This window comes from Octopus bimaculoides, chromosome 10 (assembly GCF_001194135.2).
Source record: "Octopus bimaculoides isolate UCB-OBI-ISO-001 chromosome 10, ASM119413v2, whole genome shotgun sequence".
Lineage (NCBI taxonomy): Eukaryota > Metazoa > Mollusca > Cephalopoda > Octopoda > Octopodidae > Octopus > Octopus bimaculoides.
Genome location: NC_068990.1, coordinates 70,216,505 through 70,237,254, shown reverse-complemented (window position 1 = coordinate 70,237,254; position 20,750 = coordinate 70,216,505). Strand labels below are relative to the sequence as shown.

The 20,750-nt window shown below is 33.3% G+C and overlaps 1 protein-coding gene and 1 long non-coding RNA gene across 4 annotated transcripts in view; one reads left to right on the top strand and one right to left on the bottom strand.

Moving 5' to 3' along the window:
• The window catches only part of LOC128248920 (uncharacterized), a 96,702-nt gene extending 95,482 nt beyond the window's left edge, over positions 1-1,220 (bottom strand). The window contains exon 1 of the long non-coding RNA XR_008265072.1: positions 1,210-1,220. This is a non-coding gene — a long non-coding RNA (uncharacterized LOC128248920). The remainder of the gene's footprint in view (positions 1-1,209) is intronic.
• A 137-nt stretch (positions 1,221-1,357) lies between these two features.
• The window catches only part of LOC106882381 (microtubule-associated protein futsch), a 52,289-nt gene continuing 32,896 nt past the window's right edge, over positions 1,358-20,750 (top strand). For all 3 annotated transcript variants that reach the window (XM_052971278.1, XM_052971279.1, XM_014933053.2), the window contains exon 1: positions 1,358-1,541. In XM_052971278.1, coding sequence (XP_052827238.1) covers positions 1,433-1,541 — 109 coding nt within the window. In that variant the 5' untranslated portion in view covers positions 1,358-1,432. The remainder of the gene's footprint in view (positions 1,542-20,750) is intronic.

Here is a 20,750-nt window from a genome sequence, read left to right as displayed (position 1 = left end):
ACATATATCTGTATATAAATATATGTATATATACACATGTATATATATACATATATATATACACATTATATATATATACACATGCATATGTATGTATATACATATATGTATATATATATACATATATGTATATATATATATATATACATGTGTATATATATATACATGTGTATATATATATATATATATATATATATATATATATATATATATATACATACATATATGTGTGTGTGTGTGTATATATATATACATATATTTATATACACATATCCATATATTTATATATACATTTAAATATATACATATCCATATACACACACACATATCCATATATACACACACATATGAATACACATACATATATATACACATACGCATATTCATTATAAACACACAGAAAATATAGTGCGAATGCAGTCGAATAAAATGTAGTTGAGAATTTTTTCATGCTGACTAAATGACAGCAAATTTGTTCCCTGATGGGGGCTGACATGTGACCTAGCAGCTGCAATCAGTCGGTCAAATTAATGAAACATTATTAAATACATCTACAATATTATCAATTAACGTTGACATTTTTTTTCTGCTATCATTTTTTTTTCCTTTTTTCTTTGATTTTGAGTTTTTACCAGTCGTACACGGTTTTCGGTAGTTTTAGCCGACAGCTTCGATGGCAGCTGCTTCGGAGAAGTAGAAATTGTGCAATGTAAGCAAGCTGTCATGGAGAAAACTTACCATTAGAAGGATGTTTAAAGAGCGAATGATGCTGGAAAGCCTGCCTGACACAAACTTTAAAGGGCGGTACCATATTTCAAAGAACGTATATTAAGACAACCACACACACATACCTAGTTATTTGGAAATTACTTGCGATTTCCAACCCTTTTGAATTACATACAGGTATATGGTGATCAGAATTACAAAAATAACTTTTAATTGTTTACACATTAACAGCCACCTAATTAATAAATGATGAGAAACTTACACACGATATATTTCTTTCATACGCTGAATTAACGTTACAGTTGGGGTGCTTTTTTACTAAATGAATGGTAAAAGTATATCGGTTTTAAACCGTCTGTCTTATGAAGTTAAATGTATGCAAGTGATGTATATATTTATATTTATAAATATATAAACATATATATAGATATATATGTATATATACACAGAAAGAGAGAGAGAGAGAGATATTACAATATCTACCTCGAGTTCTGTTCTATGCCGGTCACAACGGGAGCGAGATACACGATATAGTACCACTTGTTACGGCTTCTCTCATTGGTGCATGCTGGCGTGATGCAACGTCTGACAAGTAATGGACCAATGAGAGAAAGCAATAGTAAAAGTTCTGGCTGAGCTAAACTAATTGGTAAGTCACCAGCCGCGAGCATCTTGCCATTCTATGGCTGCACTGGCGTAGGAAACGATGGAGGATTTCGGAACGGCCGCAGCTACCAAGGCTGCGTTACTTCTTATTATTGGAGAACCTGTAACTGAGGACCATAAACATTTAATCCCGGAGGAATTAGCTAAAGGTAAAGAATTTATTAAAATAACTGAGAAATTTTTTTTATTTTATGGGGAGGGGTGGAAGATTATATTATGGTTCTTTTTCGCCCCATTGTAAGGAAATTATGTTCTGTGAAAGCCGGCCGGTCTTTCTTTTTTAACGTCACTGTTGTTATTTCCTATTTTATATATTCAAACCAAAACTTCACTTAAATTTCACTGTGTAAAATTTTAAGATATTTTCAACGAAATCCTTTCTTGAATGTCACAACAATTGTCAGTTACCACTGTTTCCCTAATTAATATCTTCATTTTCCTTCCTCAATCCCTTATGAATTAATTAGTTTTTTTTTCTTTCTGCGCAATATATATATATATATATAGAATGTTTTCGCTCTTTTTTTTGTTTTTTCTGACTTCTCATTCCAAATTTTGAATTTCAAATTATATAAAGAGAATTGGAAATTTTTCGTAATAGACGAAAATCCGTTTTAAAAATATCTTAATTACAGACAGAAACGTAATTCTCGTCTAGCTCAATCTTACCATTTTTTTTTTTTTTTTTCCATTTCGCTAAAATCTTCTTTTAGATTTAATATTTATTTTTCACATTGTCCGCTCCTCCTTCTCTAATTAATTTGACAAGATCTAAAACTAATTGAAACTATAGCAATTTTAATTACTTTTCGTTGACGTTTTGATCAGAAATTATGTCAATCTACTTAAATATGTACCGGGTCTTTTCTAATTTAATGTTCATATTTTAATTCGTAATGCTTTGCAGATTGTAACACTGAATTTCAAAGTAAAATTTAATTGTCGTTGAAACCCGCCTTCACCCCTTTTCTTTTTCATCCTTTGACGCAGTACCGGTCAGCGAGCACTGTTGCATTGTAGAAACGAGGGGGAAAAAATAACTGACTAGAAATACTATAATTCCAGTCCTCTTAAAATGGTTAGGAAACTAAAATGAAGGTTAGGCCGACTAAGTCTGCTGTTCTATTTATTCGCTCGCCTGAAAATTACAACTCCATAGCTCCTATGTACTTAGACCGGCTTGCATTCTTCGTTTGCCATAAATTAACATAATTTATTTCGTTTTTGACAACTATTAGCATTAACATTAATATCTCACTCTGTCGCAATATATTTAAACTAATATTTTTCAAGATATTTAGGTTTCTTGTCTAAAATTCTTGTGCTTTCTGTACATCGTAAAACTTTTCTCTATCGCATCTCATCTGCATTAAGACATGGAGTTTTTTTTTTTTTTCACATTAATAAATTCTCAGCTAAATTTGCTTTTTTGACAAAACTAGCTTTGTTGTCCTTAAAATTTGTCTAGTATGTTTCTAATATGTGAAACATTTCCTAATTAAAGTTGCTCGGGTTAATTGTGATGGTTTCTTTTCTTTTTTTTTTAATTGTTAATAATTGTCGATCCTAGAAGATGATCTTAAATCCCAAATTATTTCAGAAGTCAAAGAAAGGCATAATTTAAGTTGTGGATGCTGAATGATTTTACTGCGATTTATCTTTGTATCAAGGGACAGTCGTTTGCGTTATCAGTCACGTGATTTTTCTAATCGTCTTAGATACTATAAAAAAAAATTAAGATATGATTAGGGTCCTTGTTGCCCTTTTATCCCCCGCTTTCTTTCTATAAGCTACTAAATACTTGATATTCGAGACCAACGATTTTCATTTCCCCGAAGTCAGTCCTTTACTGTGATCTTTATATCCCCGCCCTCTTGCCCTAATCCTTCACAATTCTAAAAATATACAGATGTTAGGGATTGTTGTGTTAGGAAATATGTCTGGGAGGATGGTGCTGGTTTGTAGAAAGTTGTGAGAAAGAATAAAATGTCTTTTCTCTTAAACTATCGAAGCCGAGACAGTACTACTATTGCGTAGTGTTTTAAACTGACACAGCAGCAGGAAGAGATAGACTGGAGTAGACGAACTTTTTTTATTGCGCACACTTAAACAGCTAATTTCGCACGCACATGGTTTCTTTAATATATATTTTTTACAGTAAAAAGAAAATTTTTAAATCATTTTACGCACGCACCTATCATTCAATGTAAAAAGATGAACTGTTCTTTATGCGCATAATTTTCTTAATCTACCGAGGTGGGGGGGGTGAAAGAAAGGGAAAACGTCTGTAGGATAACCTTCGCGTGAATAAATTTGTTGCTGTGATGTATACGGAGCTTTGTTCGTGTGGTCGAGCTGGTTGACTCATGCCCGAATAATGTCTATCAAGCCTCTCTTTCTCTCTCCTCTCCAACTTAATTTTTTTCTTCTCTCTCTCCTTCTCTTTCTAACTGCTGTCAAACAACTGACCTTCACACCAGATTTCAGGAGGGAAATAAATATTTTTCGTGAGAATTAGAGTTCAGCGTTCACTATTAAACTGTCTCGACTTCGGTGTGTCTATATACAATTCTGTTTTGTCCCACCGACATGGCAGTCGGGTTTATAAATGTTTGCTGAACGGTTTAATTGAACAGTAATGATTACTAAGAAATATTGTCAGAACGATGGTTCAACCGTTTGGAACGAAAGTAAAGACTACGTACACCAGGTGTTTAGGGTTAGGGTTTTTGTTACGCTGGAAACGGGTGATGTACGTATTCTTTATCTCCGCCTAGTTTGGGCTCTGTGATTCTTTGACCTGACGATCGCTATCATTTTCATCCACTATCCCAACTATCTTCATTACTCGTCATTACCATCACCACAATCACTAGCCTATCAGTTTGTGTCCTTTATGACGCTCAAGCAACAAATTGGTGGCTCTACTTAAATACAGAGGTCCCGATGCATCTACACTCGTTAGGGCTTAGGGTATTTAAGTAGTACCAACTTCGTATTTTTCTAAGGACTTTCGTGTGTCTGTCAAACTATAAGATTCAGAGACTCCCCATTGCTTCGGAACTTGGGCTTAATAGTGCTCGTTCCACACTACATGATTCTACTGCTAAAAATGATCGAATTCAAGATGGAAAAACATTTTTGGTTCACTCTTAAAAAAAAAAGTTTTTTTAGAAGGCAGCTCAGGCCACTATTTGCGCCTTGAAAGAGGAATGATGGGTTGCAAAAGCTAAATAAATTTACAGGCATGTAGACAGGTGTGACATGCACAATTTCTATGATGTCAGAGACCTATTGTTCAGAAATTTTCAAAGCCCCAAACGTCAGGTAACATTTCTCTATTGAAAGAGGAGTTGGCAATAGTAGATCACTGGAAGAATACTTAAAGCAGCAGTACCATAAGACCAGTGAATCCAACAGTCGTTAAGGAATTTTGAAAAGCCACTGGCAGTTTCTGAAAGTACGGCCATCAAAACATTGAAAACTATCATGTAAGGATCAGACAATATTCTAATAGAGCTTTTGAAGGATGGTTATCACTGCATAAATGCACTACATCACAGATACAGGGAACTGAGAATAGTATGTATACAATGTTGGAAGAACTCTAACATTGTCAACTTCTACAAAAATCTGTATGCTCTGATTTTGCTGGGATGGTCATTCTCAAAGGGTTAGTTTAATCAGTAATATGAAAATAAATCCACCACAATCACAGTATGGCTTCTGCAGGAGCTAAGACAGTTGCTGTGATTCTTGTTACAAGATAACGTCAGAAGAAACGTAAGGAACAATGTAGTCCACATCATTGCTTTTGTGGATTTATAATACTGTAAGTTTAGAACTTCTGTAAGATATTCTCACTTTCACACAGGGAAGATTACTCGAGTTGTTGGAGGGTAGATGTCTGAGCTTTTAAGAATAAAAATATCAGTTAGATTAGGCTGTGTACTAACTCTTGTACTGTTTATCTTCATCTTGCATAACTACAGTTACACAAAGGAAGATAGGGGTTACCATTAACTTCCTATTTGATGGGAACCTTTTCAACAAGAAAATCCCAGTTCAGTGATCTACAGTATAAGGATGTCTTAACTATTAGTTCACATATACTCTGGAAACCTCATGAACCTTCATCTTGGCAGATGTCCACTTTTTATAAGAATGAGCATAAATTAACATCATAATTAAAGCATAGTCAAGATTAAAGCTTGTTGACTATAGGATATTAACCTAATAAAGATTCTCTATAAAATTTTAATTTTACTAAGGTAATCTACTAATGATACTGTTAGCCCCCACACACACACACACACTTTCTTCAATAACAGCCACAAGCTCTCAAAATTCACATATCTTGGCTGCATAATTTCTGATGACTGTATACTGGCCAAGATTCTAAACCATTTCAAGCATACTCTGTATGTCTGAAACATTGTTCCCATCTCCCTGTATGGGTGTGAGACATAGGCCACATGTAGCTGACACATTAAGACACTAACCCTAACAGAAGAGCCTTTCAGTCACTTGGCAAGGCAGTGTTATGTACATGGAAATGCAACACCAATATTGAATTCATCCATTAAAATGGCTTTTTATATAATGAACATATCTGAATTGTATCACATGTGGCAGTTTCTTGCACATCAGAACTCTGGCATGGTGATCATCTAGCTGCAGGACCAAAGAAGCAGTTCACAGTTGAAGACTATTTGAAAGAGAAGCAACGTCAATCCCTCATGGGTGGAAGCCATTACTACCTGATGGTCACTTTGGTAGTTAGAATGATGGAGCAGAGTGGATTGAAGATATCAAGAAATATGTTCAGTACCATCAGAAGTGGATGGGGGCGGGGAAAAGTCATGCATGCAGAATGACATCTGGTCTCTAACCAAATATTAATGTCTCTATGACAAGCTAGCTATACACTGAAGATTGAGTTACAGTCATCATTGGATTCAATGTATCTTGTGTCCCACAGGCATTGCAGTCAGGTTATATTTGTGGAATGGTCTGAGCAGTCATATATTAGAATGACTTATCGTCAGAGCTTGAAGGCTGTGTAGCTCTTTAACATTGATTTTGTTAGTTGTTTGTTGCAACTGTCTTTAGTAATTACTATTATCCTGTTGCCACCACTATTACCATGCAACAGTGTTTCAACATTTTAAAGGATTTATGCAGTTTTAGAATCTCGTGTAGCTCAATTTCTTGTTAGTAAATAAGTAGCATTAATTGTGACTGATGTAATTAATCTTCTGTTAAATGGTTTCTTTTGTTTTTGTGTGGCTTTTAATCTAATCGGTGCTCCACAACCATTTTTCACTTGCAGTACACTTATTCTTTACAAAATTTGGCAGCACACCTAAACTAAAAATAACTAAAAGCATAGGGAAAAAAATTACATTCAGGTTACACTGTGGTACACCTAGCATTGTCCCGTGGCATAATGGCTGCAGAGCACGTTTAAATCCTTAGTTTGATATTGCTGGTCTACCTGTGTGAATATGAGGTAACTGATTTTAGTAAAAAATAGCTATAAGCTCTTTACACAAGATGCTTCTGTGTAGTAGCATAAATTGTTGGTGCTTTAAGTGAATTTCTTAATTGCTCATCTGATAAAGAACTGAAGTTATTGATTGGGTGAGGCTGGTATTCCAGTGACAAGAGCATATATATGGCATGTGCTACTTGTGCACTTTTAAGCTGCCATTTTAAGCATATGGCATATATTTTGTGTAAAACAATGTTCAGGTTTATCTTGAGTTTAGTACCCATGGTACATCAGCCAAATTTGTTGTGGAAACACACTTAGATGAAGAAATTTAATCTTTATACTGAAAAATTTATTCCACATCAGCTCTGGAGAAGACATTCCAGTCATGGCCATCTTGTTTTTTCCATATATCTTGGATTATGTTACTGAAGTGTGTGAGGAGTTGTAATCTAGAGATGGTATTAGCAAATTCTTAAAAAACTAATGGAAACAGTCTTCATAGTTCAGCCAGAAGCATGACTGCCTGCCACCACTATACCACATAACTTTTCTTTATCATGTGATAATTCTAATGTGCTAACACATTTCTTCATTGACTTGTATGTGATGTGAGTGGCAGGAGAATTGATTTAGTGAATGGATTTTGGTATAGATGAATGTGAGTACAGCCAAATTTCTCAATTGTAATGTAGATTTGAAATGTTCAAGGGGTTAGTTTTTAATTGACTGAAATAAATGGATATTGGTAATTCATTTTATCAGTTTATTAATTAATTATGCATGTAGCTTGTTTATAATTGTCTTGAATTGCTTTTACAAGTAGAGTTTTACAGTCAGTTTGTCCCAAATGAAACTTGGGTTCATTTTATTCCAGCTATATTGAAGAATCAATGAAAAAATTTCATGAAATTCAGTGTGGTTTTGAGCTTTTTGTTGATAAGCATTTATAAGAACATTTAATTTTATTGGAGAGAAATTTGAAAGCATAGATTTTATAGACTCCACCTATCTAGCATTTCAGATGATGATGATCTATTGAAGCATATTAGTCCAGTCTCCTTTTGAGCTACTCTTATTCACTGACAGACTTTATTTTTTTTTTAAATCACCACATGTTAGTTTACACTGTTTATCAGAGTGAAATCTCTAATTTACTTTAGGTGTAATCAGGTTTCTTTTTATTTCTACACTTGTATTGATGTGATGCAAGAGTTACGACTTATACTCCTTTTTACTAATCTGGGCTAACTGTCAATTGGAAAATAACTTCAAATAAAAAGACTTCATACAGTATATAATTAGAATAACTAAATTAGTATAGTGATATGTCATAGTACATGTGGGTGAGAGTAAGGGGGTTTATATCAAGTCTGTTTCTCTCTTAACCTTTTGGTATAAGTTGACATTTAAGATAACTTCAGTTGACCCAAAAAGTGGTTACATGTTAGCTTGTCTGTGTGTGTTACATGCTTGCATACAAGTTTGTGATAGCATAGTTAAAGTGTTGGAGTTTGACAGGAAGCCTCTTTCTCACTTTTGGTAAATATTCTTTTAATATCTCTGACAAGGGACTATTTTGTGATGTCATATTTTAGTTGAAATGGGTTGTGGGAGATAAGATTTAGGACTGGTTTAAATCACTGCTTCTTAATCTGGGTGGTAGCAGCCACTTGGGGTGTTGTCAGATCAGAAAAGGGCAGTAAATGTCTAGTGGTGGGGTTAAAAGTGACATACAGAGCTTTCTTGGAAATAAATTATTTTTAAAAACTTTGTCAGCATTAATATATGACATGGTATTGTCAGTAAATAGAAAACTTTACTGACATGCCAAGGAATATAATTTTGTAATGTAATTTCATAATTTTGATAAACATTTAACATAAGGAGTATTAGTCCTGGTAAATATCCAAAGTGAGGCATAGATTGGATGGGGATCATTAGAAAATATGGGTAATAAATCATTGCATATAATTAAATGTTTTAAACAATCTACCCTACTTTTTTCTGTGAGGGGACATTTATATGACACCATTAAGTGGGTGGAAGAGGGAGGTTACAAAAAAAAAATGAACAACTTGTATCTTTTACTTGTCATTAAACTGCAGCCATGTTGTGGCACTGCTTTGAATGAAATGACCCCAGTACTTAATTTTAAGTTTGGTACTTATTTTATCAGTCTCTTTTCCTGGACCACTAAGTGATAGACATAAACACTAACACCAGTTATCAAGTGACTGGCTTCTTTTAGTTTTCATCTACCAAATCCATTGTACAAAGCTTTGGTTGGCCTGAGGTTATAGACGAAGACACTTGCCTAAGTTATCATGTGGTGGGAATGAACCCAGAACCATGTAGTTGAGAAGCGGGCTTCTTACCACACAGCCATGCCTGTATCTGCACTTGTTTAGGTAAATATATGGGCATGAAAGGTGTTTTAAATTTTCATAAAATTTGAAAATTTGTGAAATTTAAGCTCAGTATCTTGAATGGAAACAAGTACTTTTGTAGGCAATTGATTAGATTTCATGATTCATAGATATGGTAGCATTTTAGTAATGGTTAGGCTCACTGTTATAGGCAATAGATTAGGCATCTAAAGTAGCACTTTAGTAATGGTATAGCAAAAGAAAAAATTTTGACTGTGAAATAAAATTTAGAATTAGTTTGTGACAGTTTGCCTGTCAGTAAAAAAAATACTATATAGGTCAATTACAATGTTAGTGGTTTAAAAGCTAGATGTTCAACCTTCTTTCTCCTGTGGGCCCATTCAGTGCCAACTAATTAAAACCAAATGTCTGAAGCACCAAATGAATAGATTCTGATTTAGGCAGGAAGACAGCAGTTTTTAGGGAAATGGTTCAGGTTAGTTGACCTCAGTACTTCATTGGTATTTTATTTTCCCCAAAGACATAAAAGGCAAAAGTTAACCTTGGTGAGGTTGCAAGGCATATTTTTTTTCAACAGCTGATTCTGCCAGTTCACTACCTTAATTCAGGCTTAAATAATTCCTTCTATTGGCACAAGGCCTGAAATTTTGAGGGAGGGGGCTGGCCAATTGCATTGACCTCGGTGCTCAATTGGTACTTATTTTAGCAACTCTGAAAAGATGAATAGCAAAATAAACACACAGAATTTGAACTCAATTTAAAGGTGGATGAAATGCCACAAATAATTTTGTCCAGCTTGCTAATGATTCTATCAGCTTACTGCCTTTTTGATAATGATACTACACTAGCCATATGTGAAGAGTAAAAATGTTTTAATGTCTACTTTTCCATGTTTGCAGAGATCAGTTGCGACTACGTAATGGCTATGTCAATGTAGTGTGGTTGTGAAAAATTTTTAATTAATGTGCTTGGAACTTTTTCTTAAATATACAAGCGTTACTGTGGCCCACCAAAGATTTTGTATGGCCCTATTTAGGTATCACTGGTTTAACCTTTTAGTATTCTGTCAAGTGTACTGCTTCTTAATTCATATTGTTTTGAATCAATCAAGTGTTACCTTGTCACTTCAACATTTTGGTGATTATTTATAGAATGACATAGGGTAGATGGGAGAGGCCAGATTTGGCCAGTTTGAATATATGTGGAATCATTTGACTGGGTGTGGCCAGTTTAAATGCTAAAGTGCTAAAGAATAGTATATCAATCTAAATTGTGGGTGATTGTTCTTAAATCTTGGAGAAATATTTACTATTTTGGAACTTCTTGTATAGGATTCTCAAGTTAGTCCCATTATCTTTAGTATCCCATTTATTACAACCTGGATATGTCTCTGTCTATTGCTACACCAAGGAACATGTTCCCACAGTAGGAATATTGGTAGAATTTTACTAACATCAATCCCTTCATAATTGATTCCTTTGATCAAGTTAATTGTTCCAGACAATTAAAAATTTGTAGAACTCAAGAATCTGTTCCAGGCATTACAAAATAAATAAAAATTGGCTAATAATCCCTCTTGGACATATTTGGAAGTGAATTGTTTGATCAATCTGAGAGAGGATGGATTTCAATATTTTGTTAGGTTTAAAATTTTTTTTATGGGTGGAGTAGTTACAGATTTTAATTTTATATTGTAATTTTTATATTAAAATATTGCTTTTCCCAAACAGATATTTTAGAATTAAATTTTGAGGGACAAAAAAAATTCTTGCATTTTTATGCAAATTTTCTTATGTAATGTTAGTTCGCTAAAGCAATTTAACACCTCCCCCTCCTATTCAGTGGCGGAGTGAGTCGCCTAATAAAGGAATTAATTAGAGACCATTATGTCCAGTAGTCTTTAATTGTGGAAATCAGGCATTGAACTCACCTTCCACTTCTGTTTTAATTACTCATAGTTAAGCTTCGGAATTCTCAACAACCTTTAATATTTGTTTTTTTTGTTCTTCCAGGTTTGTTAATCTCATAACAGAAAGTTGTAATTAATTTTCCAAAGTGGTGCTGCTTTGTTCATTACTGAAGTCTGTCTCTTGCTTTTTTTTCTATTCTCTCCCTCCCCAAACACCACTAATGGGAATTTATGAAACTTAATGAATCTCCCATTAATACAGGGTGGAGTCGTTAAATACCTATCTCATAAACATTTATTGCTTTGTGTTTTGGTTGAATATTGTTTTTATCATGAAGTGAGATAGTACAAATGATTCATTTAAAGTATTTTTAACTGATGGATTACTTTAATGAAAATGACCAAAAATCTGTTTCTTATAAATTCTTAATTTTTGTTTTAGCTTTTAAAACTATTGTTCTAGTCTGAAGGGAATAAAAAAAAATGACTTAGACACTTTGGTAGTGGACTTTGAGAAGTTAGATGGAAATTCTTTTCTAGTAATTAGATATTATATAATGTATAATCTTGAGATTCATTCTACTGCCATAAGGGCATCCAGCTGTAAAAATCATGCCAAAACTAACCTCATCTGTGCTAGTGCCACGTAAAAAGTACTGAATCCACTCTGGAGTGGTTGGTGTTAGGAAGGGCATCCAGCCATAAAATCCCTGCCAAGACGGACAGTAGCCTATCAACTGTCCTCTCCATGCATGCTTGGAAGATGGACATTAAATGATACACACACACACGCACTTGTTCTGCTCCTTTTGATTTTTATCTCAATTTCTTACTCTGGTCCCATTGTCCACTTTTTTTAAAAAAATTTTCAGGCGTGGTTTTGTTGAGCTCATTTTGCAACCATCTTCTTTCAGGTTGTCATACTGACACTGAGCGTCTTCTATGGTCCTGGTCTGATAGATGCTTTGTGTGAATTTGGTAGATGGCAACTGTGTGGAAGCTTATGCCTGTGCCCCACTCTTGACAATTACTATTGGTTTATCTAGATCCCCATAACTTAGCAGTTTGGCAAAATGAACTGATTGAATAAACAGCCTTTAAAAAATTAGTAGGATAAGTTTGATTAACCTTCAAGGTGGTGCTTCTGTGTGACCACAGTCCAAGGACTGAAATAAGTAAAAGGAAATTTAGATTGGTACAAAGTCGAGTCAACTGGTCTTTTGAGTGTTGAAGTGATTTTAACTTGGTTATCAAAGACTGGAATGCAGCTGCATTTGTAAACATTTTAGATTAATATACTGACATACTGAGTTTCATCTTTGACCATCTGAATTGTAACCTTGATGTCATGGACTTTAGTTCAGGTAATGAGTTTACAAGTGTGTTTTCTAGTTATAGTTTACTAGGAAAATAATCTTTAAATTATTCTGGAAAAAATTGTTTTTTCAATAAGAAAAGTGGTAATTGAGTAAAATATACAGGATGAGGAAGTTTGAGTAATGTGTATTTGCTGTTTTTGTAGACAGAAATAGATTTGGTGTACCCCAATAATCCACTGTAACGTTGGAGCAACATTGCTTTGACACAAGATCAGTTGTGTTACCTGTCATTAATCCTTTTGCTACCATATTTCTGTAGCTACGCTGCCTTTGATTCAGGTTAATTGTGGTAATAATATTTATTAAAATAGCTTAGTTAAGGTGGTGTTTGGAACATCAATTAACATGAAATTTTGATGGGAAATTTTTAAGTCACTTCAAAACAAGAAGTTTGTATCATAAAGCCAGTGACACTCAGGTGGGTTAATATGAAAAGGGTTAAACAAAATGTATTAGACCTTGTAAAACATTTCTATGAATGTGAAAACATTGAAAATAAACTCGAGAAATCCTTGTTGGCCTGATCAGATTAACAGAGGCCCTTCTAATTAAAATGGAGGTAGAAGAATTTGGTGGCCTTTCAATTTGTTTAATATTTCCTCTAATTTCAACTGTGTTTTACAAAATTTATCTTGAAAATCTGAAATAGTGAAATCAACTCTTCAAAATATTAAATTTGGGTAGTTTAACACATTTAAAATAATCTGCAGATTACAAATCGGTGACTAAACATGTACCACCTAAGGTGTGGATGGATATGACTCATCACACAATAGTCATATAACAATGATGTATAATTTAAATGTCATTCATTAGTTTTGTACTTATGATTGCAAGATGGTTTTGATTCCCAAACTGAGCATTGCACTGTGTTCTTGAGTGAAATACTTCATGCTGCTGTAATTCTCCCAGCTGTAAATGAGTAACACAGAAACAAATGATGTCTCCTTCAGGAGGAATGATGAAACTATTCAGAGTTGTCCTGTTGGTACCAGAGATCTTGGCCAATGGCAAGACTTTGTGATTCTGTAGATGAGTAACTGAACCACCATAGGATTTAATTCACCATAATTCTGCTGAATTACACCGCTTTTTTTTTTCTTTTCAATTAATATTGGAAATATTGAAGAATGTATAGAAAATTTGTCATAATTAAACTAAAATGTAAATTAAAATGGAATTTTGATGGAAATTTTTGAGATCAGTTTAAGGCAGAAAGTTTGTCATAGAAACAACAGTGGTCTCAGGTGGGTTGGTATTAGAAAGGTTAAGTAGAATGGCATAGTTGTGTAGTTAAGATGTTCACTTCTCAGCCACATAGTTTCAGGTTCACTCCCATTGTGTGTGTGTGCTTGTCTCTCCTTGTCTTGACATAATGTGATAGTTGTAAACAAGTGTCACCTTACAAGTGGTAGTATTCATTTTTGATCCTCTGTTGGAACATGTCTGACTGGGGAAGTATCTCATGTTTTCGCTTTCACAAGTGCCCATCTTCAGAGAATGGAAACGGGTGATGGCTTGGCAGCAAGAACATCCATTTGTAGAATATGTATCTCAATAAATTCTGTCTAACCTAGTGATAATGGTTATTGATTCTGATTACAGCACAATTTAATATTGAAGAAATTGAGACAAACTTGGATTATAAATTTTTGTAGAGAATAGAATCTTCTAACTTACCTCTACTCATTTGGTTTTAGAAATGACAATAGAAGCATCATTAATGAACTAAATTGTAACCTTTAAGCAGCATAATTACTTATTCTGTCCAAAACTTTTTTTTTTAAACCTTATTCAAATTGGTTCTTGTATCTATTTTTACTGTGACTACACCATTTAATTTCAGTAAATACCTTCTAATTAGAGATTTGTATCTCTATTGTTTTTAATTTGTTAAACAAAATGTCCTTGACTGATATATCTTAAGTTGTTCAGACTTACTAAGTTACTTAACAATTATAGTGTAACTGTTTTGGTGTTTGTCAGCTTTGCAAGATAAGATTCATGACGCATTGGTTCAGAACAATACTTTTGCAAACTGTGGCAGATTGTCATTTAAAAATGTGTGAGCGAGATAGTTTATCCTCACTCTCTCTCTCTCTCTGATATGAGATGAATACTGATGTTGATTCTGTATCAATGCGAGACATATATATTGGACGTTAGATGATGATAGTGACATATAATATAAAAGCCAAAACAATGCATATTATAAAAATATGTTGGTTTTCTGCTATTTTAATATTTAGAGGTTAGGAACCCTTCATCAAAGAAGTGAGCTAATCACCTTTCTCTTAAGATTTTTCTGCTGATGTCCTAACCATGAAATACTGATAAGGTTCTTTCACAAGTCATAGATTTGTGGGGCAAATATATTTTAGCTCTTTCATTACCTTATTTCTATTGAAATGCACTGCCTTTCTTTTAATTTTGAAAATAATGCAAAATTTAGTAAAATAACTTTATTATTGAATTAAACGTCTCCTGTACCATGCTTGCATTTGGCAGATTTTCTACGGACAGATACCCGTCTTGTCACCAACCCTCACCTGTTTCCAAGCATGGTAATATTTCCCCATGGTCAGACGTGTTTTTTGTAGCATATTTGAAATGAATGACACTGTATGACAGACACTCATTTACAACTATAATATGTCAAGTCAAGGACACAAACTGAGCTTCTTTCTGTTTCCATCTACCAAATCAACTTGCAAAGCTTTAGTCAACCCAAGGCTGCAGTAGACATTTACCCTGGGTGCAATGCAATGGGACTGAACCTGAAACCATATAGTTAGAAAACAATCTTAATTAAACACCCACACCTCCACCTGAATAGCATAATCCTATGATGATGAAGGCAATAACTGTATGACAAGCTTAATTGATCCGATTAACTGAAAAGTCTTACTCTCTTTTTATTTCCCTGCACATGTGGTTGGAATGGGTCTAGGAGAGTATTGGTTGAAACACCCAATCATTTGACACCATTTAATAACATCAGTTCCTTTTGATCAAAGCTACAGAGAGAGAGAGAGAGAAACAGCAGCTTTTAGATGTAATCAGTCTCACAGTTCAGCAACATGACCTTTTTAATCTGTTATTTACTATAGCCAGCCTCTATCAACACGTTACTTAACATCAAATGGACAACTCTGTTGGGCTTATGTCCACACGTTAATTTCTTTAGATATTGCAGTTATATTGATATTCAATACTATAGATTCAGTAATGGTTAAATTATCTACTCTTGGATAACACTTGAGTTTAACTGAGGCTTTTAACTGCGACTTTAAAAAAATCACTTGACTAGCACAATTAGTACTGTCATCTTCAGATGTGTTACTGAGAATGAAAGTTAGATTTTTGCTTACATTTGTTAGAGGGTGTTTTTTTAAAATATTTTTATAGACTATATTTTAAAATAATACACAATTGCACTTTATGAAAATAATAAGGAAGGAAAAAGTATCAAGTTAAAGTAGATGAAAGGAAATAAATACAGAGTTGGCATTTCCTGTGAGACTTTGTCATACTGGAAAACCTCACCCACCCTCAGAGGGAACCATTGGACCTCACAGTCAAAGCTGTGATACTTTTTGAAAAGCAATTAAGACAATCTTCTCTCATGAATCTGAATTCTATTTCAAAAGGATCTATTAGATACAAATTTGATTTGGCCAGGCTCTGATTTGCCTTACTAAACTGAATAGATTTGTGTCATCACAGTGTATTCTTTTTCATTTGACTTTTTCTTTGCCCATCCCACTTGTACATTGTTACTGCCAGGAAATTGTTCAAGATACTAGGTTTTATTTGTTGGTTCAGCTCTTTTAATAGAATCTTGGTGTTAATACGTTAAAACTCAGCTAAACTCAAGTGTTATCCAAGAGTAGATAATTTTGCTGTCATTTTTGATAACTGATTTTTAAGTCATTATGAAATAATGCATGGGAAAAAATCTTTCTAGCTTTTACACTAATTTTCCACTTTCAAAGCAAAATATTTGACCCTGACTAATTTCCTGTCCTAAAATTATCTAAATGGAAATCTTCCATCAAGATTTCATATGTTCCAAACACCAGATTAAAAATGAAGTTATTTTACTAACTTCATGATTTTCAAAATTAATTGAAGTAAAGGCAGTCGATTTCAAACAAATATGGTAATAAAAGGATTAAATGTTCATATGGAGAAGTCATTAAAATTTATATAAAATTTATGCCAGATATTTCTATTTTGGTTGGTAATTTACTATCTGCTACTGAAGAACTGGCTTCTAGTTGGCAAGTTGTATATGGATCCTAATGCTCTAATACTTTAAATCATAGGTACCTATTAACACCTTTCCTTTTACAGTAGACAAATTACTTATTTTCAATACTCAGCCACTTAATGATCAATTACTCTAGATTTATTTTGGTTACTTTCTAAATCCTCTTATTGCTGATTAATGTTTCATTTTCAATAGAGAAGTCCAGTCATATTATCATAGCTAAACTGCAAGTGGTACAAGTATACTTATAATTATATTAAAATAATTGGATTTTTTTCTTTTCCTGTTTGATTACTCCACCCAAATAACTTTATATTTGATGCAACTGTTTCAGCATGTATATAGTTTTATTCTGCATTGATTCTTCAAGGTATTTTGTAACTGTCATAAAAGCTGGCTTTCAAGTGCACCCTTAACTTTAGTCTAACTCCATCTTTGCCATCTACAAGGGCTGATGAACAATATTGACTTCACCTTTAAAAACTGGTTTACAGTCATTAGATAAAACAAATGAATTTTATTACCATTATCATTTTCTTGCCATATTTCTGGTTGAAATACATGTTTTGATTAATTTTTAAAATTAACGAAGACTTCAGTAAAATGTCATTAAGCTGGTGTTTGGAACATCAATTAACACAGAACTTTGGAAGATTTTTAGATCACTTTAAAACAATGTATCATAGAACCAAGAGCAACCTGATGCAGGTTGATATCAAAGGGGGTTATGCAGTGTTTAGCTGGGTTCATCGATATTCTATAATTAAATTCTATCTCTGCCTTTCATTCTTTTGGACTGATAAAACGTCTTGAGAACCGGGCTCAATTTAATCAACTACTCACTCACTATCCCTAGCTACCTTAGAAATCATTATTTTGGGGAGAAGTGGTAGTTATGGATTAAATATCTTTGTTCTCAGTTCAAAATCTCATCCAAGTCAACTTTGGCTTTCATTTATCATAGATCAATGAAATAAGCTTAGGGGTTTATTGCTTTGGGTTAATATGAAATCCATTTAGATCTGAATAGCAGTTTTGAAAAGCAAATTTAACTGTAAAGCTACTTACTACATAAGATAAAACTGATAGTCTACATGCACCAGCATGGCCACAGTCAAATGACTGAAATAAGTAAAAGAGTAAAAGAAAATTCTGCTTATGCTCACAAGTTGCTTATTCAATTGTTTATTGTGGCCATTATCTTCTTATAAGTTAAGTTTATTCTGATGTTGAACTTCATAAAAACTTGGCTTATCTAAAACATCAGTTCATAAATACTTTTCATGTGGGTTTGCCTCAAACTTTGAAAAATGTTGAATTTATCTTTGTGAACTATTTCTAATAGAAGATATTGTCATCTTAGTTTCTGAGAACTGACATGTTACTTTAGCTAACTTTTACAGTTTCGGCTTTCATCAGTGATTATTTTTCCCTACTGAAAATTGTTTTATCTAATTATCATCACTTCCGACACTACCCATATCAACAGGCTTTTGGTTGGAGAAGGCAGGAAAATTGAGAAATTGTTTATCTTCCTTTTCCTTTTAAAAATCCATCAACCATGTTTGGATTGCTATGAACTATGAAGCAAAATAATTTAAGGCCCACATCTCAGACTATCCCTGTTAATGTTCGCCAGCATAATGTACCCATATCTTTTCCTGTTGGTAAAACTTAGTTGCTTGAAAAAATGAAATCTGAAACCATTTCCCTCTTTCTTCCCACTCCCACCCACCAAGTAAATTTCTAAGCTGTTACTATCTAACATGGCTGTTGTTAAATGCTTACAGTTAGTCAAGATTGCTATGAATATCTTCAGTCTACAGTTGTGACTAAATTTCAATATTTTAAATGAGTATTTTGCATTTCTTACTGCCATCATTTATAACATTATCTAGCTGCATTTTTCTTCTCTCTTTCTCTTTATTGAATTGTTTTTCCCATGAAAAACAATGGTTTGAATGACTAAACTCCAATATTCACATAAATTGTAGTTGTCTCTTCCTTCCTTAACATTAACCAGTCAGTTGTGAACTGAAACTAGAATGTTAGATTATTCAACATTTTAACCCTTTTGGTACCAGCCTGCCTTAAACCATCTATGGTACAGACTGTGATACAGACTCCTTTAAAGTGATTTAAATTAAAACTTTCCATTAAAATTTCATGCTAATTTATATTCCAAATACCAGCTTAATTTTGTTTTACTAAATTCTTTATTTGCAAAATTAATTGAACCAAAAGGCAGTGTATTTTCACAGAAATACGATAGTAAAAGAGTTAATATTTTTATTTTGGTTCAAAGCCCACCCATTTGAGCAGTGTGAGGTTAGTTAACATTGGCTTCCAATACTGGACAATATTAAATATCACTTACGAAAAATATCAATGATGGCTTAAAAAAAAGATTTCACTAATTTCTTTTTTTGCTTTGAGTATTTTGGATAAGTTTATCTCTAGCTTTGCACCTAAAGGACCACTACATGATAAAGCTAGTTATGATCAATAGCCTGTAGATAAACTAAACCTTCATCAACTAAAGACAATTTTAGAATAGATGATTAATGAGCATGTAGTCTTGTCACAGATAATAAAACTGAACAGCTAGTTGTATGTATAGTGACTTGGTACATGTTTCTGTTTCTCCTTTTCCAGATGATTTAGCTGAAATTAAACTCCTCTATTGTACTGAAATTTGAGTTGAGAAAGTCTAATCGGAGATTTGTAATTAGTCTCACAAGTGACTTGATCTGAAACTGTTGAAATCGCATTAAAATCACGGAACACAAAACTATTAAATTCACTTTAAACTTAAGAATTTAACAGCTCTGTATTATTAAATGACTTCCATCTAACTCAGGGAGTTAGGCTCTTAATTAAACGACTGCAGTCTAATTTAACATTTTAAATTACTTGAGATTTAAAACTTTGTGTACCATTAGATGTCTCTAATTTGAGGAGTTTTGATATAAATGTTGATGCATGTTACATTGTCAGATTAAAAAGTCATAGATTTGAATATAAATTAACCATTGTTTTGGTCTCTGCTTCTTGTGTTGCTGTGTGCATGTGAATGTAGTTTCTCAGGGGCCGAATCACAGCTCACATTTTTGAAGAATATGCCATTACCTTTGTCATTTATGGTAATTTGTGATTATCTTTGACTATTTATCCGAAAGTGTTGCTACTACTGGCCAAAATATACAATTTAGATAAGATTTTTTGTAATATTTTGAAAAATTTGATATCCACTAGTTACTTACTGTGTGAACAATCAATGAAAAGTTGTAAAGCACAAGTTATCTCAGGCTTAAGGAGATAACTAACTATAAAGCTACTGAGATAGATATCTACTTGTCATTGTTAGATAAAATTTAAAAGGTTTGTATTGGAAACAAAGTGAACGAATGAAATACATGTTAAGTACTTAACACTCATTAATTCTATCTGTAGTGGGTTTGATAATTCTGTTAAAATATTCCTGTGTTTGTAAATGATTACAAGACTAGTCTATTATTGTTGCTTATCTTTTCTAATGTGAACCACTGAAAAGGAAAATGGAAGGCTGCAACTTTTGTTACCAGCTTCAAATTTTAATTGGCATAAATTATCATTACATAGGCTACAAAACATAATTGGATATCATTTCAAACCATTGCAATGTCTTGGTGAAAGTTTACCAAATACAGGAGTCACGTTTTGGATCGTCATAACTCTGGTAATTTATGATAAATACAAATTGTCGTGAAGTTACTTGAATGTTTGAACCTGGTTCCATGCTTTGTTGGTCGGAATATCTTAAAAATTTAAACGTTCATAAATTGTTGGTGTCGGCAATACATCATAACTTTAACCATCCAACTGGGAAGTGAAATTGGAACTTAATTGTATCTTGGTTTGGACTAAGAATTCC